At 54.5% G+C, this 15,347-nt stretch overlaps 1 protein-coding gene across 3 annotated transcripts in view; it reads left to right on the top strand.

Moving 5' to 3' along the window:
• LOC148433688 (ubiquitin carboxyl-terminal hydrolase CYLD-like) overlaps window positions 1-15,347 on the top strand; it is a 71,969-nt gene that overhangs the window by 13,192 nt on the left and 43,430 nt on the right. For 2 of the 3 annotated variants that reach the window (XM_088465831.1, XM_088465833.1), the window contains exon 4: window positions 2,736-2,811. In XM_088465831.1, the coding sequence (XP_088321957.1) occupies window positions 2,736-2,811 (76 nt within the window). The remainder of the gene's footprint in view (window positions 1-2,735; window positions 2,812-15,347) is intronic. The other variant, XM_088465832.1, reaches the window with a different exon arrangement.

Below are 15,347 nucleotides of genomic sequence, written 5' to 3'. Positions count from 1 at the left end.
TGAGGACATGTTGGGGGTGTAGTGTCCTATGTCTGTATACAGTGTAATAGATGTGTATTATGATCATGTACAGCGATCAGGACATGTTGGGGGTGTAGTGTCCTATGTCTGTATACAGTGTAATAGATGTGTATTATGATCATGTACAGTGGTCAGGACATGTTGGGGGTGTAGTGTCCTATGTCTGTATACAGTGTAATAGATGTGTATTATGATCATGTACAGTGGTCAGGACATGTTGGGGGTGTAGTGTCCTATGTCTGTATACAGTGTAATAGATGTGTATTATGATCATGTACAGCGATCAGGACATGTTGGGGGTATAGTGTCCTATGTCTGTATACAGTGTAATAGATGTGTATTATGATCATGTACAGCGATCAGGACATGTTGGGGGTGTAGTGTCCTATGTCTGTATACAGTGTAATAGATGTGTATTATGGTCATGTACAGTGGTCAAGTCAAGTGGTAAACTAGGAAACTGGTTTGGTTATAATCACAGTGTAAGAATAAGGCCGCCCAGTACCTGTGTCCTACATGTCACGTCATCCCTTCTGTCTCAGTACAATGTGACCAGGTGCACGTTTCCCCCTATGGCTGGATCAGCTCCTCACTGTATATAAGGCCGCCCAGTACCTGTGTCCTACATGTCACGTCATCCCTTCTGTCTCAGTACAATGTGACCAGGTGCATGTTTCCCCCTATGGCTGGATCAGCTCCTCACTGTATATAAGGCCGCCCAGTACCTGTGTCCTACATGTCACGTCATCCCTTCTGTCTCAGCACAATGTGACCAGGTGCACGTTTCCCCCTATGGCTGGATCAGCTCCTCACTGTATATAAGGCCGCCCAGTACCTGTGTCCTACATGTCACGTCATCCCTTCTGTCTCAGCACAATGTGACCAGGTGCACGTTTCCCCCTATGGCTGGATCAGTTCCTCACTGTATATAAGGCCGCCCAGTACCTGTGTCCTACATGTCACGTCATCCCTTCTGTCTCAGCACAATGTGACCAGGTGCACGTTTCCCCCTATGGCTGGATCAGCTCCTCACTGTATATAAGGCCGCCCAGTACCTGTGTCCTACATGTCACGTCATCCCTTCTGTCTCAGTACAATGTGACCAGGTGCACGTTTCCCCCTATGGCTGGATCAGCCCCTCACTGTATATAAGGCCACTTGTGATTAGTGTACAATGAAGTGGAGGAGAAGAGGAAAATAACAGAGAAGAGAATAAAACTGCTGTTTATATAAGTGTGACCTATACACCCGTCTTACTCTCTGTTATATATGGGAAGTGCCCTGGGCATCACCCATCCTCCAGTACGGAACCCCCCACTCCTATCTCCTAGCGTGAGACTGGGAGTGTAGCTCTGGGCAGTGACCTCTCCGCCTGGTCCATCGCTGACACGGAGCAGCGGCTGCCATAGGCTGATGTTCCGCCATGTCAGCGGCTGGCACATAGTGTTGGGGGCGGTGCGGGGAAAAGAGGAGCACTGGATGGGTAACTGTATGTCACTCACTAAGCCTTATAGCCTCCCTTGAATTTTGGCTTCCGATGCAGCCGCCTTATGTCATGTTATGTCCTAAAGTGGTCACTGGGAATAGTGGGCCTCATTCAGGTTGGTTCGCAACTGCTATTACGCACACAGTCTCACTGCGATGATATGCTAATCCATTGCGATCGCTATGCCATCGCAGCGCTACATAAGGACGCCCACGTTACCTTACACACATCCGTAATACTTTGCAAGACTGCAAAAACATCGGTAACATCGAATACAATCGGAGCCGCACGCACTCTTGGGCAAGGTCAGACCTTACTCAGGAATTGCTAACCTTCCGGTACGCAGCGTAGGGCACCGCAGAGGATAATTTATGCGCACCCCTGCAACGGTGTTGAAAACGCACTGGCATGCCTGCCTTTTTGGCGACCCCCCCCCCCTAGTCACCTCCCCCCAAACGGTACTTCCTGTCAATCACTCTGCGATGGGTCTGCGTAGTAACAGCGATTGCTGTCCCGATCGCAGTGGCTGGTTAGTGCACTGCACTGCGCATGCAACAATCGCCCGATAGCGTGCTTAATCGCAGTTGCGATCCAGCTTGAATCAGGCCCAGTGTTCGATATTATTACAGTACACAAGTTACCGGGACATATGCAGCATATCCTAGGAAATGGATGTTTGGAGAGTGATGATGTCACCCCCATATAATATAACTTTATATGTGGAGACTCGTACTGGGGGTAAAACTCACCTGGATATACAATTGCAGTATAATAAGGAATACTTTAGAATCCGGTTCCCCACTATGGTAAACCTTACAAATGATGACCGACGATCAGCGCTGTACAGAGAGTATACGTCATTGATATCAGTCCCTGCCCCATAGGAGCTTACAGTCTAAATTACCTAACATAGGCACAGAAACATTAGCGTTAATTTTGTCAGAATCCAATTAACCCTGTATTATGTTTTTGGAATGTGGTAGAAAACCAAATACAGGAAAAATATACAAACTGCGCACAGATGGGAATTGAACTCATGATCTTTGTGCTGAGGCACTAATGCTAACCACCATGCCACACTGCTACCCATATAAATGAGTATACGTTTATCTTCCAGTCTCTCTGATATGTATAAAGTGAGTTCCGTCTGTCTGCCTCCTGTAAGATGTCTGAATAAATCATGTAATCTGTAAGGTGTAGGGAGTACTAACGCTCCTTATTGTCCCAGCAGGAGGGCAGGTTATCGGGGGAGCCGCTGAATATTCCGCTGGACACTATAGTAAAGGAAGCGGCCGTAACTCCAAGTATAGTACATCGTATAACTTACTGCTGAGTGTGCCTTAGTGCTGTGTGTGCCTTAGTGCTGTGTGTGTGCCTTAGTGCTGTGTGTGTGCCTTAGTGCTGTGTGTGTGCCTTAGTGCTGTGTGTGTGTGTGTGTGCCTTGGTGCTGTGTGTGCCTTGGTGCTGTGTGTGTCTTGGTGCTGTGTGTGTGTGTGTGCTGTGTGCACCTTGGTGCTGTGTGTGTCTTGGTGCTGTGTGTGTGTGTGTGCTGTGTGCACCTTGGTGCTGTGTGTGTGTGTGTGTGTGCTGTGTGCGCCTTGGTGCTGTGTGTGCTGTGTGTGCCGTGATGCTGTGTCTGTGCCTTAGTGCTGTGTGTGTGCCTTGGTGCTGTGTGTGTGTGTGTGTGCCTTGGTGCTGTGTGTGCGCTGTGGGTGCCTTGGTGCTGTGTGTGTGGGTGTGTGTGCTATGTGTGCCTTGGTGCTGTGTGTGCCTTGGTGCTGTGTGTGTCTTGGTGCTGTGTGTGTGTGTGTGCTGTGTGCACCTTGGTGCTGTGTGTGTGTGTGTGTGTGCTGTGTGCGCCTTGGTGCTGTGTGTGCCGTGATGCTGTGTCTGTGCCTTGGTGCTGTGTGTGTGTGTGTGTGCGCGCGCTGTGTGTGTATGTGTGCCTTGGTGCTGTGTGTGTGTGTGAGTGACTTGGTGCTGTGTGTGCGCCTTGGTGCTGTGTGTGTGTGTGTGTGCGCGCCTTGGTGCTGTGTGTGTGCCGTGATGCTGTATCTGTGCCTTGGTGCTATGTGTGCCTTGTTGCTGTTTGTGTGTGTGTGTGTGCGCGCGCCTTGGTACTGTGTGTGTGTGTGCGCCTTGGTACTGTGTGTGTGTGTGCGCCTTGGTACTGTGTGTGTCTTGGTGCTGTGTGTGTGTGCGCCTTGGTGCTGTGTGCGCCTTGGTGCTGTGTGTGTGTGCGCGCCTTGGTGCTGTGTGTGTGTGTGTGAGTGACTTGGTGCTGTGTGTGTGTGTGCCTTGGTGCTGTGTGTGTGTGGGTGCCTTGGTGCTGTGTGTGTGTGTGTGCCTTGGTGCTGTGTGTGTCTTGGTGCTGTGTGTGCCTTGGTGCTGTGTGTGTGCCTTGGTGCTGTGTGTGTGCCTTAGTGCTGTGTGTGTGCTGTGTGCGCCTTGGTGCTGTGTGTGTGCTGTGTGTGCCGTGATGCTGTGTGTGTGCCTTGGTGCTGTGTGTGTGCCTTGGTGCTGTGTGTGTGCTTTGGTGCTGTGTGTGTGTGTGCTGTGTGCGCCTTGGTGCTGTGTGTGTGCTGTGTGTGCCGTGATGCTGTGTGTGTGCCTTGGTGCTGTGTGTGCGCCTTGGTGCTGTGTGTGCGCTGTGGGTGCCTTGGTGCTGTGTGTGTGGGTGTGTGTGCTATGTGTGCCTTGGTGCTGTGTGTGCCTTGGTGCTGTGTGTGTCTTGGTGCTGTGTGTGTGTGTGTGCTGTGTGCACCTTGGTGCTGTGTGTGTGTGTGCTGTGTGCGCCTTGGTGCTGTGTGTGTGCTGTGTGTGCCGTGATGCTGTGTCTGTGCCTTGGTGCTGTGTGTGTGTGTGTGCCTTGGTGCTGTGTGTGCCTTGGTGCTGTGTGCACCTTGGTGCTGTGTGTGTGTGTGCTGTGTGCGCCTTGGTGCTGTGTGTGTGCTGTGTGTGCCGTGATGCTGTGTCTGTGCCTTAGTGCTGTGTGTGTGCCTTGGTGCTGTGTGTGTGCCTTGGTGCTGTGTGTGCGCTGTGGGTGCCTTGGTGCTGTGTGTGTGGGTGTGTGTGCTATGTGTGCCTTGGTGCTGTGTGTGCCTTGGTGCTGTGTGTGTCTTGGTGCTGTGTGTGTGTGTGTGTGCTGTGTGCACCTTGGTGCTGTGTGTGTGTGTGCTGTGTGCGCCTTGGTGCTGTGTGTGTGCTGTGTGTGCCGTGATGCTGTGTCTGTGCCTTGGTGCTGTGTGTGTGTGTGTGTGCGCGCGCTGTGTGTGTATGTGTGCCTTGGTGCTGTGTGTGTGTGTGAGTGACTTGGTGCTGTGTGTGCGCCTTGGTGCTGTGTGTGTGTGTGTGCGCCTTGGTGCTGTGTGTGTGCCGTGATGCTGTATCTGTGCCTTGTTGCTGTTTGTGTGTGTGTGTGTGTGTGTGCGCGCGCCTTGGTACTGTGTGTGTGCGCCTTGGTACTGTGTGTGTGTGTGCGCCTTGGTACTGTGTGTATCTTGGTGCTGTGTGTGTGTGCGCCTTGGTGCTGTGTGCGCCTTGGTGCTGTGTGTGTGTGCGCGCCTTGGTGCTGTGTGTGTGTGTGTGAGTGACTTGGTGCTGTGTGTGTGTGTGCCTTGGTGCTGTGTGTGTGTGTGTGCCTTGGTGCTGTGTGTGTGTGTGTGCCTTGGTGCTGTGTGTGCCTTGGTGCTGTGTGTGCCTTGGTGCTGTGTGTGCCTTGGTGCTGTGTGTGTCTTGGTGCTGTGTGTGTGTGTGTGTGTGCTGTGTGCACCTTGGTGCTGTGTGTGTGTGTGCTGTGTGCGCCTTGGTGCTGTGTGTGTGCTGTGTGTGCCGTGATGCTGTGTCTGTGCCTTGGTGCTGTGTGTGTGTGTGTGTGCGCGCGCTGTGTGTGTATGTGTGCCTTGGTGCTGTGTGTGTGTGTGAGTGACTTGGTGCTGTGTGTGCGCCTTGGTGCTGTGTGTGTGTGTGTGTGCGCGCGCCTTGGTACTGTGTGTGTGCGCCTTGGTACTGTGTGTGTGTGTGCGCCTTGGTACTGTGTGTGTCTTGGTGCTGTGTGTGTGTGCGCCTTGGTGCTGTGTGCGCCTTGGTGCTGTGTGTGTGTGCGCGCCTTGGTGCTGTGTGTGTGTGTGTGAGTGACTTGGTGCTGTGTGTGTGTGTGCCTTGGTGCTGTGTGTGTGTGTGTGCCTTGGTGCTGTGTGTGTGTGTGTGTCTTGGTGCTGTGTGTATGTGTGTCTTGGTGCTGTGTCTTGGTGCTGTGTGTGTGTGCGCGCCTTGGTGCTGTATGTGTGTGTGTGCGCCTTGGTGCTGTGTGTGCCTTGGTGCTGTGTGTGTGTTATGTGCGCCTTGGTCCCGTGTGTGCTGTGTACGCCTTGGTGCTGTGTGTGTGTGTGCTGTGTGTGCCTTGGTGCTGTGTACGCCTTGGTGCTGTGTGTGTGTGTGCTGTGTGTGCCTTGGTGCTGTGTGTGTGTGTGCCTTGGTGCTGTGTGTGTGTGTGCTGTGTGTGCCTTGGTGCTGTGTGTGTGCTGTGTGTGCCTTGGTGCTGTGTCTGTGCCTTGGTGCTGTGTGTGTGTGTGTGTATGTGTGCTGTGTGTGCGTGTGTCTTGGTGCTGTGTCTTGGAGCTGTGTGTGTGCGCCTTGGTGCTGTGTGTGTGTGTGTGCGCGCCTTGGTGCTGTGTGTGTGTGTGTGTGTGTGTGTGTGTCTTGGTGCTGTGTGTGTGTGTGTGTGTCTTGGTGCTGTGTGTGTGTGTGTGTGTGTGTCTTGGTGCTGTGTGTGTGTCTTGGTGCTGTGTGTGTGTGTGTGTGTGTGCGCCTTGGTACTGTGTGTGTCTTGGTGCTGTGTGTGTGTGCGCCTTGGTGCTGTGTGCGCCTTGGTGCTGTGTGTGTGTGCGCGCCTTGGTGCTGTGTGTGTGTGTGTGTGTGTGTGCCTTGGTGCTGTGTGTGTGTGTGTGTCTTGGTGCTGTGTGTATGTGTGTCTTGGTGCTGTGTCTTGGTGCTGTGTGTGTGTGCGCGCCTTGGTGCTGTATGTGTGTGTGTGCTCCTTGGTGCTGTGTGTGTGTGACTTGGTGCTGTGTGTGCCTTGGTGCTGTGTGTGTGTTATGTGCGCCTTGGTCCCGTGTGTGCTGTGTACTCCTTGGTGCTGTGTGTGTGTGTGCCTTGGTGCTGTGTGCGCTGTGTACGCCTTGGTGGTGTGTGTGTGTGTGCTGTGTGTGCCTTGGTGCTGTGTGTGTGTGTGCTGTGTGTGCCTTGGTGCTGTGTGTGTGTGCTGTGTGTGTGTGCTGTGTGTGCCTTGGTGCTGTGTCTGTGCCTTGGTGCTGTGTGTGTGTGTGTATATGTGCCTTGGTGCTGTGTGTGTGTGTGTGTCTTGGTGCTGTGTGTATGTGTGTCTTGGTGCTGTGTCTTGGTGCTGTGTGTGTGTGCGCGCCTTGGTGCTGTATGTGTGTGTGTGCGCCTTGGTGCTGTGTGTGTGTGTGTGTGACTTGGTGCTGTGTGTGCCTTGGTGCTGTGTGTGTGTTATGTGCGCCTTTGTCCCGTGTGTGCTGTGTACGCCTTGGTGCTGTGTGTGTGTGTGCTGTGTGTGCCTTGGTGCTGTGTGTGCTGTGTACGCCTTGGTGCTGTGTGTGTGTGTGCTGTGTACGCCTTGGTGCTGTGTGTGTGTGTGCTGTGTGTGCCTTGGTGCTGTGTGTGTGTGTGCTGTGTGTGCCTTGGTGCTGTGTGTGTGTGTGCTGTGTGTGCCTTGGTGCTGTGTGTGTGTGCTGTGTGTGCCTTGGTGCTGTGTGTGTGCTGTGTGTGCCTTGGTGCTGTGTGTGTGTGTGTGTGCTGTGTGTGCCTTGGTGCTGTGTGTGCCTTGGTGCTGTGTGTGTGTGTGCTGTGTGTGCCTTGGTGCTGTGTGTGCCTTGGTGCTGTGTCTGTGCCTTGGTGCTGTGTGTGTGTGTGTATGTGTGCCTTGGTGCTGTGTGTGTGTGCGCCTTGGTGCTGTGTGTGTGTGCGCCTTGGTGCTGTGTGTGTGTGTGTGCGCGCCTTGGTGCTGTGTGTGTGTGTGTGTGTGAGTGACTTGGTGCTGTGTGTGTGTGTGTGTCTTGGTGCTGTGTGTGTGTGTGTGTCTTGGTGCTGTGTGTGTGTGTGTGTGTGTGCGCCTTGGTACTGTGTGTGTCTTGGTGCTGTGTGTGTGTGCGCCTTGGTGCTGTGTGCGCCTTGGTGCTGTGTGTGTGTGTGCGCGCCTTGGTGCTGTGTGTGTGTGTGTGAGTGACTTGGTGCTGTGTGTGTGTGTGTGTGCCTTGGTGCTGTGTGTGTGTGTGTCTTGGTGCTGTGTGTATGTGTGTCTTGGTGCTGTGTCTTGGTGCTGTATGTGTGTGTGCGCGCCTTGGTGCTGTATGTGTGTGCGCGCCTTGGTGCTGTGTGTGTGTATGTGTGTGTGTGTGTGACTTGGTGCTGTGTGTGCCTTGGTGCTGTGTGTGTGTTATGTGCGCCTTGGTCCCGTGTGTCCTGTGTACGCCTTGGTGCTGTGTGTGTGTGTGTGCCTTGGTGCTGTGTGCGCTGTGTACGCCTTGGTGCTGTGTGTGTGTGTGTGTGTGTGCTGTGTGTGCCTTGGTGCTGTGTGTGCCTTGGTGCTGTGTGTGTGTGCTGTGTGTGCCTTGGTGCTGTGTGTGCCTTGGTGCTGTGTCTGTGCCTTGGTGCTGTGTGTGTGTGTATGTGTGCCTTGGTGCTGTGTGTGCGTGTGTCTTGGTGCTGTGTCTTGGAGCTGTGTGTGTGCGCCTTGGTGCTGTGTGCGCCTTGGTGCTGTGTGTGTGTGTGCGCGCCTTGGTGCTGTGTGTGTGTGTGTGTGTGTGAGTGACTTGGTGCTGTGTGTGTGTGTGTCTTGGTGCTGTGTCTTGGTGCTGTGTGTGTGTGTCTTGGTGCTGTGTGTGTGTGTGTGTGCGCGCCTTGGTGCTGTATGTGTGTGTGTGTGTGACTTGGTGCTGTGTGTGTGTGTGCCTTGGTGCTGTGTGTGTGCCTTGGTGCTGTATGTGTGTGTGTGTGTGACTTGGTGCTGTATGTGTGTGTGTGTGACTTGGTGCTGTATGTGTGTGTGTGTGACTTGGTGCTGTGTGTGTGTGTGTGTGCCTTGGTGCTGTGTGTGTGCCTTGGTGCTGTGTGTGTGTGTGCTGTGTGCACCTTGGTGCTGTGTGTGTGTGTGTGCTGTGTGCACCTTGGTGCTGTGTGTGTGCCGTGATGCTGTGTCTGTGCCTTGGTGCTGTGTGTGTGTGTGTGTGTGTGCGCGTGCGCGCTGTGTGTGTATGTGTGCCTTGGTGCTGTGTGTTTGTGTGCCTTGGTGCTGTGTGTTTGTGTGCCTTGGTGCTGTGTGTGTGCGCGCGCCTTGGTAGTGTGTGTGTGTGTGCCTTGGTGCTATGTGTGTGTGTGTGTGTGTGTTTGCCTTGGTGCTATGTGTGTGTGTGTGTGTGCGCCTTGGTGCTGTGTGTGTGTGAGTGACTTGGTGCTGTGTGTGCGCCTTGGTGCTGTGTGTGTGTGTGTGCGCCTTAGTGCTGTGTGTGTGTGTGCGCCTTGGTGCTCTGTGTGTGCCGTGATGCTGTATCTGTGCCTTGGTGCTATGTGTGTGTGTGTGTGTGTGCAAGCGCCTTGGTACTTTGTGTGTGCGCCTTGGTACTGTGTGTGTGTTTGTGTCTTGGTGCTGTGTGTGTGTGTGCGCCTTGGTGCTGTGTACGCCTTGGTGCTGTATGTGTGTGTGTGCGCGCCTTGGTGCTGTGTGTGTGTGTGTGTGACTTGGTGCTGTGTGTGTGTGTGCGCCTTGGTGCTGTGTGTGTGTGTGTGTGTGCGCCTTGGTGCTGTGTGTGTGTGTGTGTGTGTGTGTGTGTCTTGGTGCTGTGTGTGTGTGCGCGCCTTGGTGCTGTATGTGTGTGTGTGTGTGCGCCTTGGTGCTGTGTGTGTGTGTGTGTGTGTGTGTGTGTGTGACTTGGTGCTGTGTGTGCCTTGGTGCTCTGTGTGTGTTATGTGCGTGTGTGCTGTGTACGCCTTGGTGCTGTGTGTGCTGTGTGTGCCTTGGTGCTGTGTGTGCTGTGTACGCCTTGGTGCTGTGTGTGTGTGTGCTGTGTGTGCGGTGCTGCTGTATGTGTGTGCTGTGTGTGCCTTGGTGCTGTGTGTGCTGTGTACGCCTTGGTGCTGTGTGTGCCTTGGTGCTGTGTGTGTGTGCTGTGTCTGTGCCTTGGTGCTGTGTGTGTGTGCTGTGTCTGTGTCTTGGTGCTGTGTGTGTGTGCTGTGTCTGTGTCTTGGTGCTGTGTGTGTGTGTGTGTGTCTTGGTGCTGTGTCTTGGTGCTGTGTGTGTGTGTGTGTGACTTGGTGCTGTATGTGTGTGTGTGTGACTTGGTGCTGTGTGTGTGTGTGCCTTGGTGCTGTGTGTGTGTGTGTGCGCGCCTTGGTGCTGTATGTGTGTGTGTGTGTGACTTGGTGCTGTGTGTGTGTGCCTTGGTGCTGTGTGTGTGTGTGCTGTGTGCACCTTGGTGCTGTGTGTGTGTGTGCTGTGTGCACCTTGGTGCTGTGTGTGTGCCGTGATGCTGTGTCTGTGCCTTGGTGCTGTGTGTGTGTGTGTGTGTGCGCGTGCGCGCTGTGTGTGTATGTGTGCCTTGGTGCTGTGTGTTTGTGTGCCTTGGTGCTGTGTGTGTGTGCGCGCCTTGGTAGTGTGTGTGTGTGTGTGTGTGCCTTGGTGCTATGTGTGTGTGTGTGTGTGTGCCTTGGTGCTATGTGTGTGTGTGTGTGTGCGCCTTGGTGCTGTGTGTGTGTGAGTGACTTGGTGCTGTGTGTGCGCCTTGGTGCTGTGTGTGTGTGTGTGTGTGTGTGCGCGCCTTGGTGCTCTGTGTGTGCCGTGATGCTGTATCTGTGCCTTGGTGCTATGTGTGTGTATGCGCCTTGGTGCTGTGTGTGTGTGAGTGACTTGGTGCTGTGTGTGCGCCTTGGTGCTGTGTGTGTGTGTGTGTGTGTGTGTGCGCGCCTTGGTGCTCTGTGTGTGCCGTGATGCTGTATCTGTGCCTTGGTGCTATGTGTGTGTGTGTGTGTGTGCACGCGCCTTGGTACTTTGTGTGTGTGTTTGTGTCTTGGTGCTGTGTGTGTGTGTGTGCGCCTTGGTGCTGTGTGTGTGTGCGCGCCTTGGTGCTGTGTGTGTGTGTGTGTGTGACTTGGTGCTGTGTGTGTGTGTGTGTGTGTGCGCCTTGGTGCTGTGTGTGTGTGTGTGTGTGCGCCTTGGTGCTGTGTGTGTGTGTGTGTGTGTGTGTGTCTTGGTGCTGTGTGTGTGTGCGCGCCTTGGTGCTGTATGTGTGTGTGTGCGCGCCTTGGTGCTGTGTGTGTGTGTGCGCGCGCCTTGGTGCTGTGTGTGCCATGGTGCTGTGTGTGTGTGTGTGTTATGTGCGTGTGTGCTGTGTACGCCTTGGTGCTGTGTGTGCCTTGGTGCTGTGTGTGCTGTGTACGCCTTGGTGCTGTGTGTGTGTGTGCCTTGGTGCTGTGTGTGTGTGTGCTGTGTGTGCCTTGGTGCTGTGTGTGTGTGCTGTGTGCGCCTTGGTGCTGTGTGTGTGTGTTATGTGCTCCTTGGTGCCGTGTGTGCTCTGTACGCCTTTGTGCTGTGTGTGTGTGTGCCTTGGTGCTGTGTGTGCTGTGTACGCCTTGGTGCTGTGTGTGCCTTGGTGCTGTGTGTGTGTGCTGTGTCTGTGCCTTGGTGCTGTGTGTGTGTGCTGTGTCTGTGTCTTGGTGCTGTGTGTGTGTGTGTGCTGTGTCTGTGTCTTGGTGCTGTGTGTGTGTGTGTGTGTCTTGGTGCTGTGTGTGTGTGTGTGTGTCTTGGTGCTGTGTGTGTGTGTGTGTGCGCCTTGGTGCTGTGTGTGTGTGTGTGTCTTGGTGCTGTGTGTGTGTGCGCGCCTTGGTGCTGTATGTGTGTGTGTGCGCGCCTTGGTGCTGTGTGTGTGTGTGTGCGCGCCTTGGTGCTGTGTGTGCCATGGTGCTGTGTGTGTGTGTGTGTTATGTGCGTGTGTGCTGTGTACGCCTTGGTGCTGTGTGTGCTGTGTGTGCCTTGGTGCTGTGTGTGCTGTGTACGCCTTGGTGCTGTGTGTGTGTGTGCTGTGTGTGCCTTGGTGCTGTGTGTGTGTGTGCTGTGTGTGCCTTGGTGCTGTGTGTGTGTGCTGTGTGTGCCTTGGTGCTGTGTGTGTGTGTTATGTGCTCCTTGGTGCCGTGTGTGCTGTGTACGCCTTGGTGCTGTGTGTGTGTGTGCTGTGTGTGCCTTGGTGCTGTGTGTGCTGTGTACGCCTTGGTGCTGTGTGTGCCTTGGTGCTGTGTGTGTGTGCTGTGTCTGTGCCTTGGTGCTGTGTGTGTGCTGTGTCTGTGTCTTGGTGCTGTGTGTGTGTGTGTGTGCTGTGTCTGTGTCTTGGTGCTGTGTGTGTGTGTGTGTGCTGTGTCTGTGTCTTGGTGCTGTGTGTGTGTGTGTGTGTCTTGGTGCTGTATGTGTGTGTGTGTGTGACTTGGTGCTGTATGTGTGTGTGTGTGACTTGGTGCTGTGTGTGTGTGTGTGCCTTGGTGCTGTGTGTGTGTGCGCCTTGGTGCTGTGTGTGTGTGTGTATGCTGTGTGCACCTTGGTGCTGTGTGTGTGTGTGCTGTGTGCACCTTGGTGCTGTGTGTGTGCTGTGTGTGCCGTGATGCTGTGTCTGTGCCTTGGTGCTGTGTGTGTGTGTGTGTGTGCGCGCTGTGTGTGTGTGTGTGTCTTGGAGCTGTGTGTGTGTGCGCCTTGGTGCTATGTGTGTGTGTGTGTGTGTGCGCCTTGGTGCTGTGTGTGTGTGAGTGACTTGGTGCTGTGTGTGCGCCTTGGTGCTGTGTGTGTGTGTGTGTGCCTTGGTGCTGTGATGCTGTATCTGTGCCTTGGTGGTATGTGTGCCTTGGTGCTGTGTGTGTGTGTGTGTGTGTGTGCGCCTTGGTACTGTGTGTGTGTGTCTTGGTGCTGTGTGTGTGTGTGCGCGCCTTGGTGCTGTGTGCGCCTTGGTGCTGTGTGTGTGTGTGCGCGCCTTGGTGCTGTGTGTGTGTGTGTGTGAGTGACTTGGTGCTGTGTGTGTGTATGCCTTGGTGCTGTGTGTGTGTGTGTCTTGGTGCTGTGTCTTGGTGCTGTGTGTGTGCGCGCGCCTTGGTGCTGTGTGTGTGTGTGCGCCTTGGTGCTGTGTGTGTGTGTGTGTGTGTGTGTGTGTGCGACTTGGTGCTGTGTGTGCCTTGGTGCTTTGTGTGTGTGTGTGTTATGTACGCCTTGGTGCTGTGTGTGTGTGTGTGCTGTGTGTGCCTTGGTGCGGTGTGTGTCTTGGTGCTGTGTGTATGCTGTGTCTGTGCCTTGGTGCTGTGTGTGTGTGTATGTGTGCCTTGGTGCTGTGTGTGCGTGTGTCTTGGAGCTGTGTGTGTGTGCGCCTTGGTGCTGTGTGTGTGTGTGTGTGTGTGCGCGCGCCTTGGTGCTGTATGTGTGTGTGTGAGTGACTTGGTGCTGTGTGTGTGTGTGTGTCTTGGTGCTGTGTGTGTGTGTGTGTGCGCGCCTTGGTGCTGTGTGTGTGTGTGTGTGCCGTGGTGCTGTGTGTGTGTGTGTGTGCGCGCCTTGGTGCTGTGTGTGTGTGCGTGTGCCGTGGTGCTGTGTGTGTGTGTGTGCGCGCCTTGGTGCTGTGTGTGTCTGTGTGTGTGCCGTGGTGCTGTGTGTGTGCCTTGGTGCTGTATGTATGTGTGTGTGTGTGTGACTTGGTTGTGTGTGTGTGTGTCTTGGTGCTGTGTCTTGGTGCTGTGTGTGTGCGCGCCTTGGTGCTGTATGTGTGTGTGTGTGCGCGCCTTGGTGCTGTGTGTGTGTGTGTGTGACTTGGTGCTGTGTGTGCCTTGGTGCTGTGTGTGTGTGTGTTATGTGCGCCTTGGTGCCGTGTGTGCTGTGTACGTCTTGGTGCTGTGTGTGTGTGTGTGTGCTGTGTGTGCCTTGGTGCTGTGTGTGCTGTGTGTGCCTTGGTGCTGTGTGTGTGTGTGCTGTGTGTGCCTTGGTGCTGTGTGTGTGTGTGTGCTGTGTGTGCCTTGGTGCTGTGTGTGTGTGTGTGCTGTGTGTGCCTTGGTGCTGTGTGTGTGTGCTGTGTGTGTGCTGTGTGTGCCTTGGTGCTGTGTGTGTGCTGTGTGTGCCTTGGTGCTGTGAGTGTGCTGTGTGTGCCTTGGTGCTGTGTCTGTGCCTTGGTGCTGTGTGTGTGTGTGTGTGTGTGTGTATGTTTGCCTTGGTGCTGTGTGTGCATGTGTCTTGGTGCTGTGTCTTGGAGCTGTGTGTGCGCGCCTTGGTGCTGTGTGTGCCTTGGTGCTGTGTGTGTGTGTGTGCGCGCGCCTTGGTGCTGTGTGTGTGTGTGTGTGAGTGTGAGTGACTTGGTGCTGTGTGTGTGTGAGTGACTTGGTGCTGTATGTGTGTGTGTGTGAGTGACTTGGTGCTGTATGTGTGTGTGTGTGACTTGGTGCTGTGTGTGTGTGTGTGCCTTGGTGCTGTGTGTGCCTTGGTGCTGTGTGTGTGTGTGCTGTGTGCGCCTTGGTGCTGTGTGTGTGCCTTGGTGCTGTGTCTGTGCCTTGGTGCTGTTTGTGTGTGTGTATGTGTGCCTTGGTGCTGTGTGTGCGTGTGTCTTGGTGCTGTGTCTTGGAGCTGTGTGTGTGCCTTGGTGCTGTGTGCGCCTTGGTGCTGTGTGTGTGTGTGTGCGCGCCTTGGTGCTGTGTGTGTGTGTGTGTGTGTGAGTGACTTGGTGCTGTGTGTGTGTGTGTCTTGGTGCTGTGTGTGTGTGTCTTGGTACTGTGTGTGTGTGTGACTTGGTGCTGTGTGTGTGTGTGTGCCTTGGTGCTGTGTGTGTGCCTTGGTGCTGTATGTGTGTGTGTGTGTGTGTGTGACTTGGTGCTGTGTGTGTGTGTGTGTGTGTGTGTGTGTCTTGGTGCTGTGTGTGCCTTGGTGCTGTGTGTGTGTGTGTTCTGTGTGCTCCTTGGTGCTGTGTGTGTGTGTGCTGTGTGCACCTTGGTGCTGTGTGTGTGCCGTGATGCTGTGTCTGTGCCTTGGTGCTGTGTGTGTGTGTGTGCGCGCTGTGTGTGTATGTGTGCCTTGGTGCTGTGTGTATGTGTGCCTTGGTGCTGTGTGTGTGTGCGCGCCTTGGTTGTGTGTGTGTGTGCCTTGGTGCTATGTGTGTGTGTGTGTGTGTGTGTGCCTTGGTGCTATGTGTGTGTGTGCGCCTTGGCTCTGTGTGTGTGTGAGTGACTTGGTGCTGTGTGTGCGCCTTGGTGCTGTGTGTGTGTGCGCCTTGGTGCTCTGTGTGTGCCGTGATGCTGTATCTGTGCCTTGGTGCTATGTGTGCCTTGGTGCTGTGTGTGTGTGTGTGTGTGTGTGTGTGTGTGCGCGCGCCTTGGTACTGTGTGTGTGCGCCTTGGTACTGTGTGTGTGTGTGTGTGTGTGTGTGTGTCTTGGTGCTGTGTGTGTGTGTGCGCCTTGGTGCTGTGTGCGCCTTGGTGCTGTGTGTGTGTGTGCGCGCCTTGGTGCTGTGTGTGTGTGTGTGTGTGTGTGACTTGGTGCTGTGTGTGTGTGTGTTATGTGCGCCTTTGTGCTGTGTGTGCTATGTGTGCTGTGTACGCCTTGGTGCTGTGTGTGTGTGTGCCTTGGTGCTGTGTGTGCTGTGTGTGCCTTGGTGCTGTGTGTGTGCTGTGTGTGCCGTGATGCTGTGTCTGTGCCTTGGTGCTGTGTGTGTGTGTATGTGTGCCTTGGTGCTGTGTCTTGGAGCTGTGTGTGTGTGTGCCTTGGTGCTGTGTGCGCCTTGGTGCTGTGTGTGTGTGTGTGTGTGTGTGTGTGTGTGTG

The sequence above is a fragment of the Taudactylus pleione genome, unplaced genomic scaffold, assembly GCF_031769625.1.
Source record: "Taudactylus pleione unplaced genomic scaffold, aTauple2 ptg002172l, whole genome shotgun sequence".
Classification (NCBI taxonomy): domain Eukaryota; kingdom Metazoa; phylum Chordata; class Amphibia; order Anura; family Myobatrachidae; genus Taudactylus; species Taudactylus pleione.
This window is presented reverse-complemented; position numbering and strand designations above follow the sequence as displayed.